Source organism: Genypterus blacodes, unplaced genomic scaffold (genome assembly GCF_046128005.1).
Source record: "Genypterus blacodes isolate CSIRO-AG114 ecotype Tasmania unplaced genomic scaffold, CSIRO-AGI_Gbla_v1 ptg000129l_1, whole genome shotgun sequence".
In the NCBI taxonomy this organism is placed as follows: Eukaryota; Metazoa; Chordata; class Actinopteri; order Ophidiiformes; family Ophidiidae; genus Genypterus; species Genypterus blacodes.
Window position 1 is genome coordinate 1175201 of NW_027466931.1, and position 19675 is coordinate 1194875.

Consider the following 19675-nt stretch of genomic DNA (forward strand, 5'->3'; position numbering starts at 1 on the left):
GTTCTCTTCCACCTGGCGCTCTCTCTCCTCCAGTTCACGTGAGATGCGATCTCTATCTCTTATGAGGGTAGATTTAAGCTCTTTCAGTCTAGAATTTAGACCTGTCGTCTCATCTGAACCCGGCTGTCTTTTGCCTGAAGAAAAAGAAGCACAACATAAAGGTAAATAAAATTATATTTATATTTTCTAACAACACATATTCATTCATTTTAATTCATTTCTGAAACATAACCCATTTGAGGACATGATTACATTTAGACAGGCAGACAGACAGATGTCAGTTACATGGTGAAAGAAAATGGAAAACCAAGGATTGTACACTGAAATGCATCACTGCGTACATACTGCATATGACAGTGATGTGCTACTTACGCTTGCATATGCACACACAGCCAGCCACCAAGCCAGCAACGCCCACACACACGCCAACAATCAAATAAATCACACCAGCTGAAATGATAAAGCACACAGCAGCACCTGTAAGACACTTTCTACAAGTTAACACAAATAATTCATTTGTGTGAAGTTGCTGGTAGTTACTTCCTATAAGGATGTTTTATTTTCACCTGTGTTGGTTTGTCAGCTGTTTATTGAAAAATCTGTGAAGAAGAGATCTTCACAGATCAGATGGTGGCGCTGCAATATTCACTTTTACATTTTGGTCTACTGCATTTGAACCATTAATCTAAAGTGTTGTTTTTCCTGGATTCCTTGGGGCTTTCGACATCGACCCATACAGTATAGGTTCATTTCCACCCAACTAGATTTTCCACCATTCTGATTTTTGGGTCAGTTGTCACAATATTTGAACCAAGATTGATTTAAACGATCTTTCTGTTTTTACATAATTTGCCACCAAATACAAGTGGGAGAGGCTTTTCCTCAAAAAGTGGAGATGGACACTGATTATGACAAAAAATAAACATCAATCAACCTGATGGTGGCGTTTCAACAACAGGAGTTTACTCAATAACAGAGCAATGACTGGACTATAACATTTTACTGTGTGGAGGGACGATCATCAATAACCTGATAAATGCCATACAGACAGAGCCATTAGTGAAAGACTGACAGAATGACAGACAAATGCCAAACAACTATTTCCAAGAATCCTTTAGTATCATGCAGGTAAATCAGAAAAGAGATGCCATGATGCTGCTAAACAGTGTGTCTCTGTGTGTGATGTATGTGCATTTCCTGTCCTCACATGTTAACATGTTGCCTTTGAGGGGAACAATGCCAGGATTCTGAAAAAAGAAATAAAACACCACAAATTAGTGATAGCTCAACTCAAAACTCTTGAGACAATGAAATGCTACGAACTTTTTTTACGACTGTTTATATCATTCTTTAAATCTCATGTAAAGGAGTATAGGAACTCACACATATGTCACTTTGATAACCAGTTAAAACTAAGAATCTGTTGCTTTCAGTAAAGAACACGTACCTGCTGCATGTGTGTGTGTGATTGTCGGCTCACCTCAGTGAAAATGAAAGCTCTGATTAAGAGTCCAAAGTCCTCAAATAAAATAGTTTACTATCAGATCATTATCATTATTTGATTCTCTTAATGTTTAACTGAGACGCTCTGAATTTCCTGTCAGGATTTACACACTGTTGATATTTGATAACTAAACTAAACTAAACTAAACTAAACTAAACTAAACTAAACTAAACTAAACTAAACTAATATTGGTGTGTTATGTTGCTCATGTTTTAATTAACTTTCTATGCATTTGTCTTTGAAGCTGTTGAAGCAGAATATACAATGCAACAATAAACACTGTGTTGTGTCACCGTGGCAACCAAGTTCAGGGATGTTTTACTGATTTACTGACTGCAGAGGGCAGCACCTGAGCCACAGTGAGAATATGTGTGTGTGTGTGTGTGTGTGTGTGTGTGTGTGTGTGTGTGTGTGTGTGTGCGTGTGCGGGTTTCCCTTATTCTGCTTCTCTTAGACTCCACCCACTGCTGATGGCCTGAACTTGATTGAAAATTTGCAGAAGTACAACTCAAATACCTGACATCTTCTCCACAAAAAGGCAGCACAGGAAGAGGAAGAGGAAGAGGAAGAGGAAGGTCTGATCTGCTTTATATTTAAATCACCCAGCATGTTCAGTCAGCAGCCAGACAGCATGGAGGTCACAGCTCGCTGCATCGCCCTGTGTGAGTACCATTATTACAATTATTAGACATTTCAATGCCATGGCCGAGTGTTAGGGCCAGAATAAAGACAGAATATTTAGCGGAAAAGTCTAAATGTTATGAGAATAAAGATTTAATGTAGCCTCCTGAGAATTCAAAGAAAACTCTTGAGCTGTTTTGATGTAGCGAATACTAATCTTAGTTTTAGTCAAATACTTTATAGTAGCTTAAGCAATTCAATTCCTCTGCTCTCTCTTGTTTGCTCAAACACAATTCTCAAATAAATTTTCATAACATTGTATGTTTGTAACTTTGTACTGCATTGACATGTTACACATCAAGTGTATCTACTGTACATGTGGAATGTTTTATTTTTTTTAGATCCTTACTGTTTCTCATGAATAATTAGTTTAATGCAATCAAACATGTGACCTCACTATTTATGCACCAAATGAAACATCAATCCACCTGACATAACTTTGGAACCAGGCCCGGTAGAATCATCTGCCAGTATATCTGAGATGTCGTCTGTGTTTGTCTCATGCAGTTGGAAACATCTGAAGTAAGAGCTCAGGAACTGCAACAGCTGCAACAGCTGCAACACAAAGAGAGATGATGTCCAACATGGCACAAAAAGAGAGAGAGATGATTGTAATGGAAGCCAACTAGAATCATCTGAAGGAGGAGAACAAAAGGATGCAGGAGGAAATCCAAAGATGATGAATTATTATTGTCTTTTTTAATGATAATCACCAAGATTAGAAGGAAAAGATAAAATGGAATCCGACTTCAAGTTTCTCTAAAACAAAGACCCAGACTGCCAGAGGAGTACTGGCAAATAGAAGTTATATTGGAGCGCCCCCCGGTGGGAGGAGTCATGTAAAGCCTTTAAGCCATTAAAGGCTTTACATGAGTGAAAGAGAAAGATTTAAAAAAAACAGCTTTACAAAAATGTACAACATACTATCAATGAAAATTAAATAATATGAATATCATTGAGATATCATGATGATTGACACTGTGACCTATGCCAAACTTTAGCTCCTCCTCAAATGAAGACAGAGACAGAACACACAAAAATCAAGTCGGTCAGCATGGAGGCAAGAGGCAGGTCTCAGCTCTCCTCCTCGTACTCTGTATCTGGTAGGTATATCACTCCAATTTTATTTCGTTAACAAGTATATGATCACAAGTACTTTTGAGTATTTTAGTCTTAATGAAGGTTATTTGAATGATATTTGGATATTGCGTTGGTGTTGTATTACTTTTACTCCAGTCAGTGATCTTCCCGTGATGAGGCAGCATTGGTCAAATGATGACCTACGCCCTCTGAGGTCATTTGGGATATAAAAGGCCGCCAAGAACTTATCAACTGATTCATTCTCTGCAGGGGACGTCAGGCTGCTTTTGGGGACACATTCATTTTTCTCCTAGATGAAAGACCCCAGATCGGTATGTAACGGGGGTGGCTGACCAGCTGTACTCTCTGACCAGGCCGGCAGCACATCCGTCACTCCTAGTTACCTCTGCGTTGTGTTCATTTGGTGTTGGGGAAGAAATGACCGGACCACAGACAGCTACTGGTCTTTCTTTAATGCTGATAATTGTCTCCCTGTACAAATAAAATAAAATAAATGTAACATGCGGTCTCCCAGACCCGAGTCATCAGCCCTCTTCTCAGTAACGTGGTGCGAACTGACACACCTGCACTTGTTACGTGCCTCTAAGGACACAAAGTAAGTAAATAAATGAAATGAAATGTAGAAATGTAGAAATGAACAATGCACTCGACCACACATGAACTACAAAATGCAGAACACAACCAGCATTACTACTGAAAACAATGAACAACACATACCTGTACAAATGATATAAAATAAATGTAACATTCGGTCTCCCAAATGCGAGTCATCAGCCCTTCTCTCATATGGCGCAAACTGAGAGTGGCGCAGCATTGACATCATCAAACCGAGAACTCTTCAAGTAACAGTACAGGTATGAACACTTCAAATTAAATCAAACACATTTAAAGATGAATAATACAACAACCAGACATACCAAAACGCCTCAGTCCCTCTCCCCCTCGGGCCACACCTCAGCTACTCAGGCGTCCCCTAGGTATCGGCCTTCCAGTTGCGCCTTCACGACGAAAGGGAAGTAACTGTGCCCCATAGCGTGATGAAATGAGTGAGCATTGGTTCTCCTCATCTGAAGAGTCAGATGGGTACCAGTGGGAGCATGCCTCAGGCCTGCGCATGCGGCAGCTCGACTCCCTTGCCACGAGTGTTTTGATCCCACAAACAAGGATGCTAATGTTAACGATTATCTTCGTGAAATTGAACACTGCCTTGTTTATTTGCCTCATGTCACTTCACGTGAGAAACTGAAGCCCATCGAGTAAACAGTTTCCAGTAGCGTTCATGCATTTATTGAGACAAAACCACTGCATCCGTCACAGCTACCCAAGGCTTTGTAGTGTCCTACTTGAGGAGTACATTAGCCAAACTCAGCACCATGCATATTCACCAAAAGCGAACAGAACCGCCTGTGAATATTACAGGAACAGGAGCACAGAAGTCTCCATAGCGCTGCACTCTGTCCTCTCACATCAGGACAATAAGGACACATATGCAAGAATGCTGTTCATAGACTTCAGTTCAGCATTTAACACTGGCATCCCCTCTAAGCTGATCAACAAACTTGCAGATCTGGGCTTCACAGCTCCCACCTGCAACTGGTTACTGGACTTCCTGGCCAACAGGCCCCAACATGTTTGGTCAGACCACCACTGCTCTTCCACCCTCACCCTGAACACAGGCGTCCCACCACGCTGTGTGTTGAGCCCGTTCCTCTACTCCCTCTTCACCCACGGCTGCAGACGCAGACCTGGACATAGTTCCAACACCATCATCAAGTTTGCAGATGACGCAATGGTGATTGGCCTCATCACAAACAACGATGAGTCAGCCTATAGGGAGGAGGAGCATCGCCTGGCTACGTGGTGTGACAGCAAGAACCTGCTGCTGAACACCATTAAGGCCAAGGAGCTCATTGTGGACTTCAGGAAGAATGCTGACACTCATCTACCCATCCACATCAGCGTGTGGTGGAGCGTGTGACCAGCTTTAAATTCTTGGGGATCTGGTCAAGAAGGCTCACCAGCGCCTCTTTTTCCTGAGGACTGTGAGAAAATGACCACCTCTCCGCAGAGATCCCGGTGAACTTCTATCACTGCGCGGTCTGCGCGCTTCGAAATTCATGCTGCGATTGAACACAACACTTCTGTTGAGGCGGGGCGGGGGGAGTGCGCACTTCGAAATCGGCGATCGCCCGGTCTGTCTCGCGGACCGGATAGGCTCGTGGACTAATTAAGTGAAGTTGGATCATTTCCCACAGCACACCTGAGGATATCTCACGGCACACTAGTGTGCCGCGGCACACCGGTTGAAAAACACTGCTCTATTCAATAGGCTGGGGAAAGAATCCAAGAGAGCCCAGATGCCCCCTTAATCACACTTAATGACACTCAAACTTTACACAGCAGATTTGCTGTGTTTTCCTCTACCAACAACTGCTTGTTACTTTTTCCAGAAGCAGATTACTAACAGCAATAACCTTCCTTTCTCTTTCTTTTTTCTTTATATTTCCACATTATGCCTTTTCTTTGTGTTAACAGCAATGACCTATGAATGGCAAAGGTTACCTTGCTGTGTATGTTTCTTTATAATGTGTGTAAATGTTAAGGTTGTGCAGTTAGAATTCCTCTGCCCAGATGTTTCCTTACTGACTGCCCAGATGTCAAAAGCCTTAATGAACTGTTTTGTGAACATTCTCCCACACCTAAGGATTGTCCAACTCCAGGTTGTCCTTCATGTAGGAGCCATTTTGCCATTTATCATAAGTTGTTCTAATCATTGTCTTTATTTCCATGTTCTGAGAATTTGTGCCCTCTACAGGTCAAAAGGCCATTAAATAGGAGAGTGACCGATAGGAGGCGTGGCTGACTGGGAGCACACAGCTTTTGACCTTGCTGGCTTGCTGTAGGCAGAGGATAGACTTAGGAACCTGCTCCTGATTGTAATTCAAGTTTCAACCTTCATTGATCTAAGTTATGTATGCAAACCCTATAGGACCTACTTATGAATAAACCAACATTATTATTTGAACGTTGCCTGGACCTCTGTGGATTTCCTTTCTCGCAATTCAACAAGCGTCTAAGAACCCCCAGTCACCACCAACAAGTGACCAACAAAGGGACAGCCTTTTTGGTATAAACGGTCACAACACTTCAGGACTTTAGACTATGTGCTAAGGACTTGTGAACTTTTCCGCCCTAAGGTTGCTCTTGAGGACTGTGGCTGCAACCCCAACCTCAAGACCAAAGGGGGGGATGTTGGGCCTACATGGAACATTCCAAACCTAAGGTCATGTGGTCCCTTTGTTCACAAAAAACTACAGCTCTCTCTCTCTCTCTCTCTCTCTCTCTCTCTCTCTCTCTGTCTCTCTCTCTCTCTCTCTCTCTCTCTCTCTCTCTCTGTCTCTCTCCTGTGGTGTCTTCAAAGGCCTGCTATTAATGTCTATTAATCTTGTTTATTATATTCATGGTTGTGTTATTAGTCTGAGTTTAATAAACTTGTTATATCATAACAAGAAGTGTCCGGTCTTGTTTGTTTTGAATGTTGTCTGATCCATACTCTGCCACGTCAAGACCTCACTCCTTCTAGATTGATTTTTGAGTGCATAACCAATCCTTAACTTGTTCTGTTTTGATCATTTTAATTGATAATGAATCCTTGAGTGAATCCCGAAGGACTTTAATATGATTTAAGTTATTATTTTCATTTTTAGATAGCGATATTTGATAAAAACCTATTGCACCTACAATACAGTAGAGCAACCACCACTTTATACTTTTCAGCAGTAAGCAATCATAATTCATTTCTAGTTAAGTCTGTTACACATTGTGACAGGCAAGAAATGGAAACATGCTCAAACTAAATGAGACACATCTGAAACCACACAGTCATCAAATTATAGCTGTTCGTGCAAAGCGTAGCGCGTCTCAATGAAACCATGGCAAAGCCTCAGAATAACCACAGCGATCACACGCAGGTCAAAGCAAACTATTTTGGTTGTCACAGGTAGAGTTGCGAGTGTGAGAACATCGGAACAATACAAAGCTGCTGCAGAAGAGTATTCAGAAGTTGATTCTAATGCCAATAAACAGTTTCTCTCCACAGTTGTCGTGGTGATGCTGGTTTTCGTGAAGAAAAGAAAAGCCAACCTCCTTCTTAAACAATTCATTAGTATTGGTTTCTATTTCTCATTTACACCGACTATTGGCAGACTCAAAGACTTGAGACTCAGACTTGCTGACAAACTCTGCAAGATTTGAGACTTTTACGATAATAATGAATAATCTTTTCTTTTCTTACAGTTTTGCAGTTTATAATTCTGTAGATATAAGTTGTACAGAGGAAGTAAATACACAACAAACAGAAGTGTAACAATAAAGAACCATTAAACCTTTTTCTCAATCAAACATCTCAGACTTTCAACATAAATAATGACTAACAGCTCTCAGTAACCATCCGTCAGTCTGCGGATTGGTCACTAGCAGTCCTCTTCCTCTTTCTTTTCCTCCTCCTCTTCCTCCAAATACTCTGCGTAACTAACGCTTATTGTACTTCTTATGTACTGATCAAATACACTTTCAGATCTCATGTTCTTCTATAATCTTAGGGAGTTTCATTTGTATTTCTATTACACAAGATGTTTATTATTTGTACTTTAAGGCACTTTTCCATGTTATCAAATGTTCTACTTCTTTCCGCTGAAGTTAAATGTTCCCATTTTAGTCCATTACATTTATATGGCCGCTGTAGTTTGTAGTCATGGTGAATATCCTCACCCTCGTCAGACGCCTCTGTGACCTGTGACCTGTAAAACAAATTAAATGTTGCGCTGAGGTTAAGAAACAGGCAAACATTACAACTGTTAATCATCAAACGATGTTCATGATAACGCAGGTTTGAAACTATACAAATAAAAACAATGAGATTGCACAAAGATAATAATTTATAAATCGGGGCATCTTGTTCTGTTTTTTACGTTATTTTTTTAAAATGCAAACCACCTGTGAAAAATTACAAGACAATGATAGTACTTCACAAAGGCTTACATATTACTTGACATTAGCCTCCATTTGATAAAAGTAAATGTTATCAGATGTATGGACGCAGAATTCCTCTCAGTCTGACCTTCTTGATGCTGGAGTACAGAATGTCCTCATCTGGTGACGGTGGATTTGGGGCTGCTGCAGGGTTTGGTGACACCGGCAAGTTTAAAATTTCTGGTTCTCCTTAAAAAAATACAAACATTCTCAATATTGCATTTTGGAAAATAAGTAAATATAAAGAAACTACTCCTAAACATCACAGGTTGATTAAATGATGCTCCTCTAGGTGACCCAGAGCAACCCACAACACACAATATCAACTTAACACATCGTTCATTTCAGGGTGAGTAGAAACAGAAAAAGTGGCTTTAACCCATCAAAGTGAGGAAAATATTGTATGTAAATATTTGTGAATAAACAATGGCCCAGTTGTGTCTCAGTTGCACACTAACCATGTAGAGCGTTTTGTGGAGTCTCATTAAAACTTATCGTGGGGTAAACAAAACAAGGCAGGGGTTCATCATCTGAAGGAAAGAGACACTTTATGAGCAACACAAAACCGTCACTATACAATCCTGTAGCAGAATGAACATTGACATTGACAAGTGTCATCTGTGGGAAACGGGGTAAATAAAGAGTCACTTCACATTTTTCTGTTGGTGCTTTTCTCGCCTGGTTCATGTCGAGGCCCAAATTATCAGCAGCAAAAAGAGAATGTGAGCGAGAGTATGAGAAACAGAGGTGTTGAATATATCGACACCACAGTGACCACTGCAACTGTCAAACATGGTGAACAGCTTCGACACTCAGCAAATGCACACAATCTATTCATATAATGTGATTGCTTATATTCTACTGTTCAGTGAGGGAAGGCAAAAATAATTGCGATAATGTCGATAAACCTTCCTGTCTTTGCAGATGACAGCGTATATATTGGTAGTTGTGTTAACATCATCTACGCCGTCCTCCGCAGAGACTGAAGCAAAACAGGGTGCCGATTATCATCCTGCAACTCAAATTATTTGATAGAAATAAAGTATTTGGCTTGCCAAACGTAGAAGAGAATAGAATCAAAGCAAAGATATGAAAGTAAGATGAACCTCTTGTCTCTCTTGTGACGATGGCATACACGGCCAGCGGTGGATCAGCTGCACCAGCCTCTAATGAAAAAACCCAAAAAGTCATTATCCCGTTAATTACCTGAATAATCAACATGTGAGTCAAGTTCTTTAGTCTTGAGTTCTGTACCTCTGTGTTTTCGATAGTGAAGCAGTCCCACAAGCATCAAGAGTGGAGCCACAAGAAAGACAGAGAGTAAGATCCACAGGACAGGGGAGTATTGAACTGCTGCAGGAATGACATCAACTTTGCGCCCTGTAAAAGTATGAGAGAAACCCAAAATCCAAACCCATCCTCTTATAGTGCGGCATTAACGTGATAAGTTAACGTCAACATTTGCAAGCACTATCATATCTCACCTGTAACGATCAGTCGACTCTCTGGTGATTCTCCAATTCCAGACATGATACACTTGTAGAGTCCTTCATCAGACTGGCACACATTTTTGCCATTTTATACATAAGAGAGGAAATAATAAAATGTAGCCACTCTTGACATTTGATGGATGTTCTGTGATACATAAAATTCTAAAATGTCTACTAAACTAAACTTGAATTTCTTTAAAACACTCGTGTTTTCGTTTTCATGATCAGCTTAATTTTGAGTGATATTTTTGCTTAGATTGAATTATTTATACAGTGTAAAATAAAAAGCAGAAACCAGAGCCTGATACTTACACAGAGTGATAGCTGTGATCTCCATGTTGGTTGTCTGCTGACTGACTGAGCACTGGACAGAATGATAGATAAATATAAATTGACTAAGACCCGCCCCTTCCTGCTTATATGTGGTGCAGATGCATCAGCAGAAGCCAGGCTCTCGTGAATCTGCTTCAAAATCATAAGTTGTTATGGCAACACAGATGTTATATACCGTATGTGTTATTGTATTATTTTATATCAGTACACAGGTGACTTGTTAATGCTCAAAGTGAAACAAAGTACAGCAACATGTTTATGGTTCCACTGATGCATTGGTGTGCCAGCTGTAGCTGTTTATTATTATTATTAGATTTCAGTCAGTGATTCTGCTCAGTGAATTTTTATTTTCTCTGCTCCCTTCTGTAATCTTTGTTCTTTTTACCAACTTTCTCCTTTGCCCCACTCACAAATCCCAAAATATTACTTGGAAGAAATAATAATAAACATGGTAATAATAGTAACCAGACTATAGATCCAATATGCATCATGCACACTGCAGCAAAAAGGGAAAACTGATTGAAGGACATTATGGTGTGACATTTTCACCATCTTCACAGAGAGTTTGAGTTGCTTTACTGAAGGTCCTGTTGATTGTGGTTCAAAGGTTCATATGGTTCAATGATAATAAGGAACCGTGTCTGGGCGGGCAATGAATGTTATCCCCATGAATGATTAATCGACTATGGCTGCAGAGTTTCATGAGGAGACAGCAGGTAGTGTTGATTGAATAATGTTTCTACGTCTGCTTCACCTAATATCTCATTTTAACCACAGTTATGATGAAAGCTTCTGTGTGAGTGTTTAATCAAAGCTACATTCTTTAATGTTGCACAGCCTCTTGCTGTAATCTGTATTTTGATCACTCTGAGAACTATCAGCTAATATGCTTTATGTTGATTTAATTGAGACTTTGGAATTCCATTCAGCACTCTCAGGTTAACTTAAACAAATCTGTCACTTGTGCTTCTAAAATGAAATATCAGCTGCTGTAGAGAGATTATAGCCGCTGGTGACGAAAGTGAAAGTATAAATCATTACACACATATGCTCTTTGAAGGTGACCTCATAAATGTTTGGCTTTAATATCTTTCAAACAGGTTTAGAGAGACAAATATGTTTCTGCTTTGTGCTGATTTCCAGAACTCCAGGATGCTTCACCACTTGCACGGATTGTTCTCAAAAACTCAATTTGGAAGCTTTTGTGTTTTGGTTTTCCATCTTTCCCTCCTTCCTTCATGTAGAGGTAACCTACACACAAACTGTCTCAGGTCAAGTGTTCAGAGCAAACGCTGCCAGATCAGAAGATTCATGTTTTTTAATTTTGTAGATCTTCAAGTAAAAATGGAAGTGGGAATGTTGACTGGCGCATGTCACCACAGTCTCACTATCCACTGTGCATGTAGATGTACATTTTCGGTGTAGCTACTGGCCTATTTGATAACTGTAACTGGGTGAAGACAAAAAAGCATGAGATCATAGAGACAAGCGGCCAAAATGAGTTTCCTGGTGTGTCAGGGTATCACCCTTTGCAACAGGCTGAGAGGTATGAGCAGGAGGCGGGAGCTCAGAGTAAAACCACTGCACTGAGATGAGCAAGCTGAGGTGTTTTAGCAACTAGTCAAATCGTTCTAAGGACATCCCACTGGGTGCAGACACAGAATATGCTTGCGGGATTATATGATGTCCCGTGAGGGAACGTCAGCATCAGAAGGATGAGGATGTGACTAGGAGGTAGGACATGTGAGCTAACTTAACTTTAGGTCCATTATTTGGATCAGGCTAAGAGATTGATGGATGGATGGATGGATGGATGGATGGATGGATGGACCACTTCACTGACACAAGTGCTCAAGCCTACAAGATCCTGTTTATGGGATATGATTCTGTTGATAGATCTGTGCCTGAGTTGTCCTGGTTTATGATTCTAAAAGACAGCAGCCAGCCAATCAGAACGTCCTCAGTATGACTTTAACACGGTAGATTAACATCACTAGTGACAAGAAATAAACAAACTGAGCCTCTTGTTTCTAGGTCAGTCTCAGCTGATTGGTCCACCTCAGCCTATAGTGGCAAAACTTGGCGATGACATCGTTCTGCCGTGTCTTCTGGAACCTGCCACTGATTCAGCTGGCTTGACGTTGGAGTGGAGCAAACCAGACATGAGACCCAGATTTGTGTTTGTGTGGCGTGAAAAGAAGGAATTTGTGGACATAAAACATCCATCATATATGGGAAGAGTGTCAATGTTCATTGATGAGCTGAAGCATGGGAACATTTCATTGAAAATTTCCAAAGCAAAACTCTCAGATGAGGGAAGATACAGATGCTTCATGCCAACACTGAAAATAGACACTTTTGTTGATCTTGTTGTTGGTGAGTAGCTACACACACCACACACATAATTGTTCAAACTCTCCTTGGCGTACAGCAAGTCCTTTAAATCTATGGGTTGAATTTCTCCATTTCCTCATCGTCTTTAGGTGTGGTGTCATCGCCTCTGATCAGATTAACAGGGATCGATACATCCAGAGGTGCAGTGATGTTAGAGTGTGAGTCTGCAGGCTGGTATCCAGAGCCTGAGGTGCTTTGGCTGGACGCTGAGGGAAACATCGTCTCTGCTGGACCTACAGAGACGCTCAGAGGTCCTGATGGTCTCTATAATGTCAGCAGCTCAGTGTCTGTGGACAACAAACACGGCAACACATTCACCTGTAAACTACAAGAGAACAAAACCAACCAGACCAGAGAGGCACAGATACACGTTTCAGGTGAGCAAACATCTCCTCAGTGTTCTTCTGTTTATGGACATACTGTAAGTCTGCAACTATTCTCCCACAATGCCTGTCATGTTTGTGTGCATGCATGAACTTTGTTTGCACACAAAATATCTTGTAATTTTCAAGATTCACTGACCATTTTCATGTCAAGTAAAGACACAAATATTTGTATAGCCCAATATCGCATACAATGTCTCAAAGGCCTTCACAGACCCACATCATCTGGGAAATTCCCAACCCCCCAAAGCTCTCTAGGGAGATGGGGAAGAACTCCAGAGAAAACCTTAATCTACAAGGAAAAAAAGAAGAAACCTCAGGAGAGGCAATTCCAAGAGAGATTACCTCTCCATGTATGGCTTGGTGTGCAATAGGAACTTCCAGTGGGATTATACAGAGATACAAAAAAGGCATGCAAGGCGGTACACACAAACAGTCATGCATTAGGAAATAGCATGCAAGACATAGACATGGGAGAGCGAGACAGGCAAAGAGAGAAAGAGAATGATAAAAGCACAATACTGTACACCTCAGTGCTATAATTGAGAGTCTGGTGGGATGGGGGGGGGGGTCGTCTATCACAGGAGCAACTCAGAAGCCACAGAGCTGAAAAACAGCTGACCCTTGGACCCCACACTCAAGGGTGTGAGGCCCATGGGCCAGCGAGGTGATCAGTACAGACATGGGATGTGAAATGAGCGGATTAAGGAAGGATGTAGAGAGAAAATCAGATAATCTGCCCCATCCTCTTACTACACTCACACTACCACTGACCAAGAGTGGACAGAGTCTATCTAAGCCCTGAACTATACCTGAGTTGGCTAATCACTCTCCTGCAAATAGGAGACTGCTCTTTTCCATTTTAAGTTTTGGAGAGGAAGGTAAGATTAGAAATGGTTCTATAGATGTTAATTCCAAAGTAGTTAAAAAAAAGAGAGGTTTGATAACAGCTGCTTTAAAAGCAGCAGGTACAACCCACGTGGAGAATGATTTTATAATATAGAGTCCCTCATAGTAGCAACATCAGGATGAACCCTTTTGAATATAAAGACCCACTGAATTGTTGATTACATATAAATGTGATTTTTCCTTTCAGATGATTTCTTCATGGTCCAGTCCTGTACTGCTGTTTTCATCTGCATCGGTTTGGCTAATGGCATGTTTGCTCTTCTAGTTTCCTTTATTGTGTGGAAACTCAAAAATCAAAGGAGTAAGTCACAAACTAATCTTATAATCAAAAGGCATTACATTCAATCACAAACATCTTACATATAAAACATCTCATCGCTTAATATAAATGATGCAAATCTTGTGCAAATTCACACAGAAACCAGAAAGGAGCACAAGGATGAAATTGATGAAGGAAAGAAGCTCGACTCTGAGGTTCAAAGTCTGACTGGAGGACAAAGTCAGACAGGAAACGTACCAATGGAAGACCTGAAGAAGAACAAAACAAAAGACAAACGTGTAAGTAGACATTGATTTATATAGAAATCTTACTAAATGTACCATTAGTGATCATATTGTACCTTTGATCATTGGTTTATAATCACTGAGCAATAAGTAAAGTAGTATATTTAGTTAGTATAAGTTTACATTCAGTGTGATGTTCGTCTCTGCTTCATGTTGCTTATTGTTCATAGGTTTTCAAAACCTTTCCAGCCCAACACAGCACTCACTGAGTCTCCATCACCAGCTTTGCACCAACACCTGAAATTGTTTTAAAATTGTCAAAGTCAAATGTGTAGCATCAGTGTTTCCGCTAGCTTCCATATGTCCCCAACCACATCTAATGAGAATGGGCCGGCAGTGGCGCAGTCCCTTGAGCAAGATACCCCACCAGCCAGCATTTGTGTAACCCTGACTAATGCTGGTCCTGGCTGCCTGTAGTGCCCCCTCCGGTGCATGTGTGTAGGAGGGCGCATGATGGCATTTGTGTGGAACTTGTTTGTACAACTGCATGAAATATAAAGCATTGGAAAGGGGAATTTCTCAGGCTTGAGACAATAAAGGTGTTCTTTCTTATGGGAAGAGAGGAGAAGCCTGAAAGAAACACCATGAAGCTTTTCTTCTATTTGCTTCCTCTGGCATGTCGAGCAGGAAACTCCACTTTAGTTTTACATCTTCCCCATCTAACCTAGTCAAAGAAGGAGCTCCTGGAGGAGCTTCAGAACTTAATTTCTCCCTCTTTGCATGTTCTCCACTATATGTATGATTTAATTTGTTTTCGAGGTACTAATGTTTGTTTTCAGTTTCTTCTCATGGTCTTTTTTCTTATCACCTGTTATTTTTACTTTATCTTTAGTTTATTGCACATTCAAAACAGAAATGCAACTTGTTGAGTGAAGTTATTCCATGTTGGTAAATGAATGTCTGTAGCTTGTTACTTTGAAGTACTGCATTGACATCTTACACATCAAGTGTATTTACTCTACATGTGGAATGTTTTATTAGATTCCTTACTGTTTCTCATGAATGAATTAGTTTAATGCAATCATACATGTGACCTCACTATTTATACACAAAATGAAACATCAATCCACCGGACAATAACTTTAGAACCAGGCCTGGTAGAATCATGTCATCACTGAGATGTGTTCTGTGTTTGTTTCCTGCAGCTGGAAGCATCTGAAGTAAGAGCTCAGGAACTGCAACAACAGCTGCAACAAAAAGAGAGAGAGATGACAACAATGAAGTCAGACATGGAACAGAGAGAGAGAGAGGTGACAACAATGAAGTCAGACATGGAACAGAGAGAGAGAGAGATGACAACAATGAAGTCAGACATGGAACAAAGAGAGAGAGAGATGACAACAATGAAGTCAGACATGGAACAGAGAGAGAGAGAGGTGACAACAATGAAGTCAGACATGGAACAAAGAGAGAGAGAGATGACAACAATGAAGTCAGACATGGAACAAAGAGAGAGAGAGATGACAACAATGAAGTCAGACATGGAACAAAGAGACAGAGAGATGACAACAATGAAGTCAGACATGGAACAAAGAGAGAGAGAGAAAACTGTATTGGAATCCAACATGAATCATCTGAAGAAGGAGATTCGACAACTGCTGGAGGACGTCAAAAGGTGCTAAATAATTGTCTTTTTTGATGAGTTTGAAATATAAACGATCACTAAAATTCGAAGAAAAAAAGGAAAAGCCTGATGAAGCGAACTTAAAGCGAACTTAAAGCTACCCAGTGGCCCAGAATGTCCACTGGGTGTCACTGTAGTACTGGCAATTGGAAGGGCTACCGCGTGGATAGGGCGGGGATAGGGCTCTACACTGGACCAGAACTTCACCAATAAAGGTCACATTTACACTGACATGAAAGCACAAACACCTAATGACACATTTGAGGTATTTCAGTTTTTGCAGCTAAATCAAGTTGTACTGAATCAATCTTCAGTAGTTCAGAGTTCTTACTTCAGCTCTTGAGTGCTAATTGTGGTTCCATTGCTGTCTGTCACTCAGCTCTCCACCGAGCAGGGTCACTGTGACCTCTGATCACAGTCACAGTGACCTCCTCCTCTCTAACACTTCTGACTCTTATCATCTTCATCCAGTGTGTGTAGCAGCAGCCCTTACTGGACTAAAGGCATCATCACTGTGGACGAGGTCGACCTGAAAGGCGAATATGTTCGTCTCAGGAACATTTCTGCTAAGGTAATGCAGTGCTGAGTATTTGAGCTCTTACTGATATTAACAACATTACGGTTGGACAGGAGCTGCACCATCACACTAATGTGGAGGAGTATGCTATGTCTGTGTCTGCATACATCCAGTTCTGTATGGAGGATGTCTATGTCACCAGTACATCACCACATGCGTCAACCAGGAACCCTGGATGACCAACGCGGTACATGCAATGCTGAAGGCACGGAATTCTGCTTTTAAATCTGGTGACACAAAGGCAAGATCCAACCTGAACTGTGCCATCAGAGAAGCAAAGCATGCCCACTGCGAGGAAAGCTGTTCCTCGCCATGATGAATAAACACAGATAATTCAGTTTATTCTATGCAATCTATAGGTAGCAATAGTAGTAGCATAGCAAAGCATTGAAAAAGCAAAAATGTTTATATATATTTTAGTACAGTATATATTTATATCTATATTATTCATGTTTTTTTTTGCTTTCTATGCTTTAAGTAACTATCTGGTGAGCCAATTGCAACATTATATTGTTCAAATGTACACTATATATATAGGTTGAATGACAAAAAAGTGTGTCTAGGTCTAAGTTTAAAAGATATATTTATACTCTTACTTCTGATCACAGAGTAAATGACCTCCATGGTTTGAAGATTCCATGCTGGTGTTTCAAAACATCTCCTGTCTCTCCACATTCTCACTCTCCTCTGGTCTCATAGACTGATTTGTCATCCATTCTTCATCTCTTCCTCTCTCTTATCCATTTTTGATCACGCAGGAAAAACAGTTGCGTGACTGTCAGGTGATGATCCAGATTGATTGCACCGATTTCATCAAGTACATGTTTCCTAACCAGCACACTCTCAAGCCTGGATGCAGCGTCACTGTGAGTGTTACTCCATAGCTCAATGTGTGTGTTGCATCTTTCGATTTTACCGAACCTTTTGCTCAACTCGTTCTTTCCATTTATATTCCTTCATTCAGCATGAAAACCTGAACAGGTAAATCACTGACAGCAATGTCGATTGAAGTTTGTGACCTTTGACTTTAACAGATTTGGGCTTCAGATTCTGGATGCCAGAAAGATGAAGGTGAAGACCTGGTGTGGAGCAATCAGGATCCCTGGCCCTTTAAGAGCTCTATAAAGGTCATCATCAAGACTACAACTGGAGAGGTCTGACATCATCTGACACCAACCATTACATCATCAGTCTGAGCTGTCACATGAGATGTTTAACTAATCTGAATGTTTGTTTGCTTTTGTTTTCCACCAGGAAATGGCCATGAGGGAACAACAGATAATAGATCCATAATGCTGAATGCTGCTTAAAATACTAAAAATGATGAGTGTGTTTTTACTGATGTTGATTTAATTTGTCACTAGTTATTCAGTTGATAAAGTTGTACAGTGGAAGTAGAGTGAAACATCCTCTCTTTTTCATCATTAAATCTTGAATTGACTCTTGGAAGAAGGGTTTGATTTTCTCCAAACTGTATTCTTTAGATTTCCAGTCTAACATCTGACATTCATCCTCTGACCCCACTTCCCTCTGTTCATCAGCCATTTTTCCTTTTCCTTTCTTTGCTGTTCTAGTCTTTTCTTGTGATACATTTCCACAGTTAAAGAGGGTCCTGTGATCCACATAGAGTATAGATCTACTGCTTGGAACACAAGATTCATGTCATAGATCTACAGGCTGCAGGAAGTAGTCAGGTTCACACATGCACAGATATGTTTTCCAGCCATCATAACATTTTTCTCAATTCTTGCAAATGCTTACTGCATATTTTGGTATTCATGATAGTGGTGACATGGGGATTATCATCTAGCTATTCCATTCCAGCACAAGGTTCAGATTCAGATTCAGATCCTGCTCCAGCCTACTTCTCGGGGGCCTCCAGACTGATTTGTCACCTGGTTGTGCGAGCACCTTACTTCCTGTCCACCATCATACTGGGACTCGTGGACAGAGACAGAGCTAAAGGTGAGTCTCATGATGCCAGGACGAGACCTTCTTCTGCCCTTAAGCTTAGATGTAGAATTAATAATAATAATTAATTAATAATAGAGTAGTTTCCGTTTCTGTTTCTGCAGCTCGACGTGCCGGAGAAAACTATGATGATGTCATAATGGAGGAAGCCATGTAAAGTATATTATATGTTACATGTCGGTCACTGTCATGATTTTCCTTCGCTGTGGAAATATGTTAATTTTCTTTAGTTACATACAATATCTCACATTGTGCTTATTGCTGTGATTGTTTCGGACAATACACCAAAGCAACTGACCAGAACAGCAACTGAACACACACTGGAGCAACTACCGCTTTATACTTTTCAGCAGTAAGCAATCATAATGCATTTCTAGTTCTGTTACACACTGTGCCAATAAATTAAAATGAGACACATCTGAAACCACCAAGTCACCAAATTGAAGCCGGCAGTTTCAGCGTCTACGCAAAGTGTAGCGCGTCTCAATGAAACCATGACCAAGTCTCAGAATAACCACAGCGTTCACAGGCAGGTCAAGACAAACTATTTTGGTTATCACATGTAGAGTTACTGAAAGTTTGAGAACATTGGAACAATAAAAAACTGCTGCAGAAGGGTCATTCTACAAAAATGGTAGAAGTGCTGTTACTTACTTTTGCAGTCACCAAAATACTTGACGTTGACCTAATACTCACATTCATTATATATGTTGAATAAATAAAAACTGTCTTTGCAATGGTACTAAATAAATACATAAATAAAATAAATAAATAAAAATATTAAAAATTGCAATTTATTTAAAATGCCAAGTTCAAGGAATTGTCTTGTCACTTTGATCATACATGGAAGTGGAGCCTATAGTTTTCATTTAAAACGTTTTTTTTTCATGAATTAAATCTCATTCACATTTACATAACTACATATATTAAATACAACACTGAAATGGTAAAAAAAAAAAAAAAGAAGCTAATTATTATTAGTAATATCAAATAAAGTCAGTCAACCAAAATTATGTCATTGGTGTTACTGCTACACAAAACACTTTTATTTTAAAATAATGTACTGACTCTGAAGTACTTCCTGGATCAAGAGGTCATGTGAAGAAGTGCAGT

General features: G+C 40.3%; 1 protein-coding gene and 3 long non-coding RNA genes across 4 annotated transcripts; 2 read left to right on the forward strand and 2 right to left on the reverse strand.

The window, feature by feature from the left end:
- Positions 1-7430: 7430 nt before the first annotated feature.
- Positions 7431-8976, reverse strand: LOC143010750 (uncharacterized). Its single transcript, XR_012964848.1, has 3 exons — positions 8776-8976; positions 8406-8506; positions 7431-8085 (listed from the first exon to the last, which is right to left on the reverse strand). It is a non-coding gene; the product is annotated as an uncharacterized LOC143010750 (long non-coding RNA).
- A 446-nt stretch (positions 8977-9422) lies between these two features.
- Positions 9423-9874, reverse strand: LOC143010616 (uncharacterized). The gene is made up of 3 exons (XR_012964818.1): positions 9802-9874; positions 9572-9697; positions 9423-9483 (listed from the first exon to the last, which is right to left on the reverse strand). It is a non-coding gene; the product is annotated as an uncharacterized LOC143010616 (long non-coding RNA).
- A 912-nt stretch (positions 9875-10786) lies between these two features.
- Positions 10787-12488, forward strand: LOC143010757 (uncharacterized). Its single transcript, XR_012964851.1, has 3 exons — positions 10787-10856; positions 11284-11386; positions 12175-12488. It is a non-coding gene; the product is annotated as an uncharacterized LOC143010757 (long non-coding RNA).
- A 173-nt stretch (positions 12489-12661) lies between these two features.
- LOC143010610 (selection and upkeep of intraepithelial T-cells protein 1-like) lies at positions 12662-15554 on the forward strand. The gene is made up of 5 exons (XM_076162982.1): positions 12662-12911; positions 14014-14127; positions 14245-14384; positions 15059-15126; positions 15536-15554. Exons 1-5 carry the CDS (start codon positions 12683-12685, stop codon positions 15552-15554), a joined length of 570 nt encoding a protein of 189 aa, XP_076019097.1. The 5' UTR covers positions 12662-12682.
- The last annotated feature ends 4121 nt before the right edge of the window (positions 15555-19675 follow it).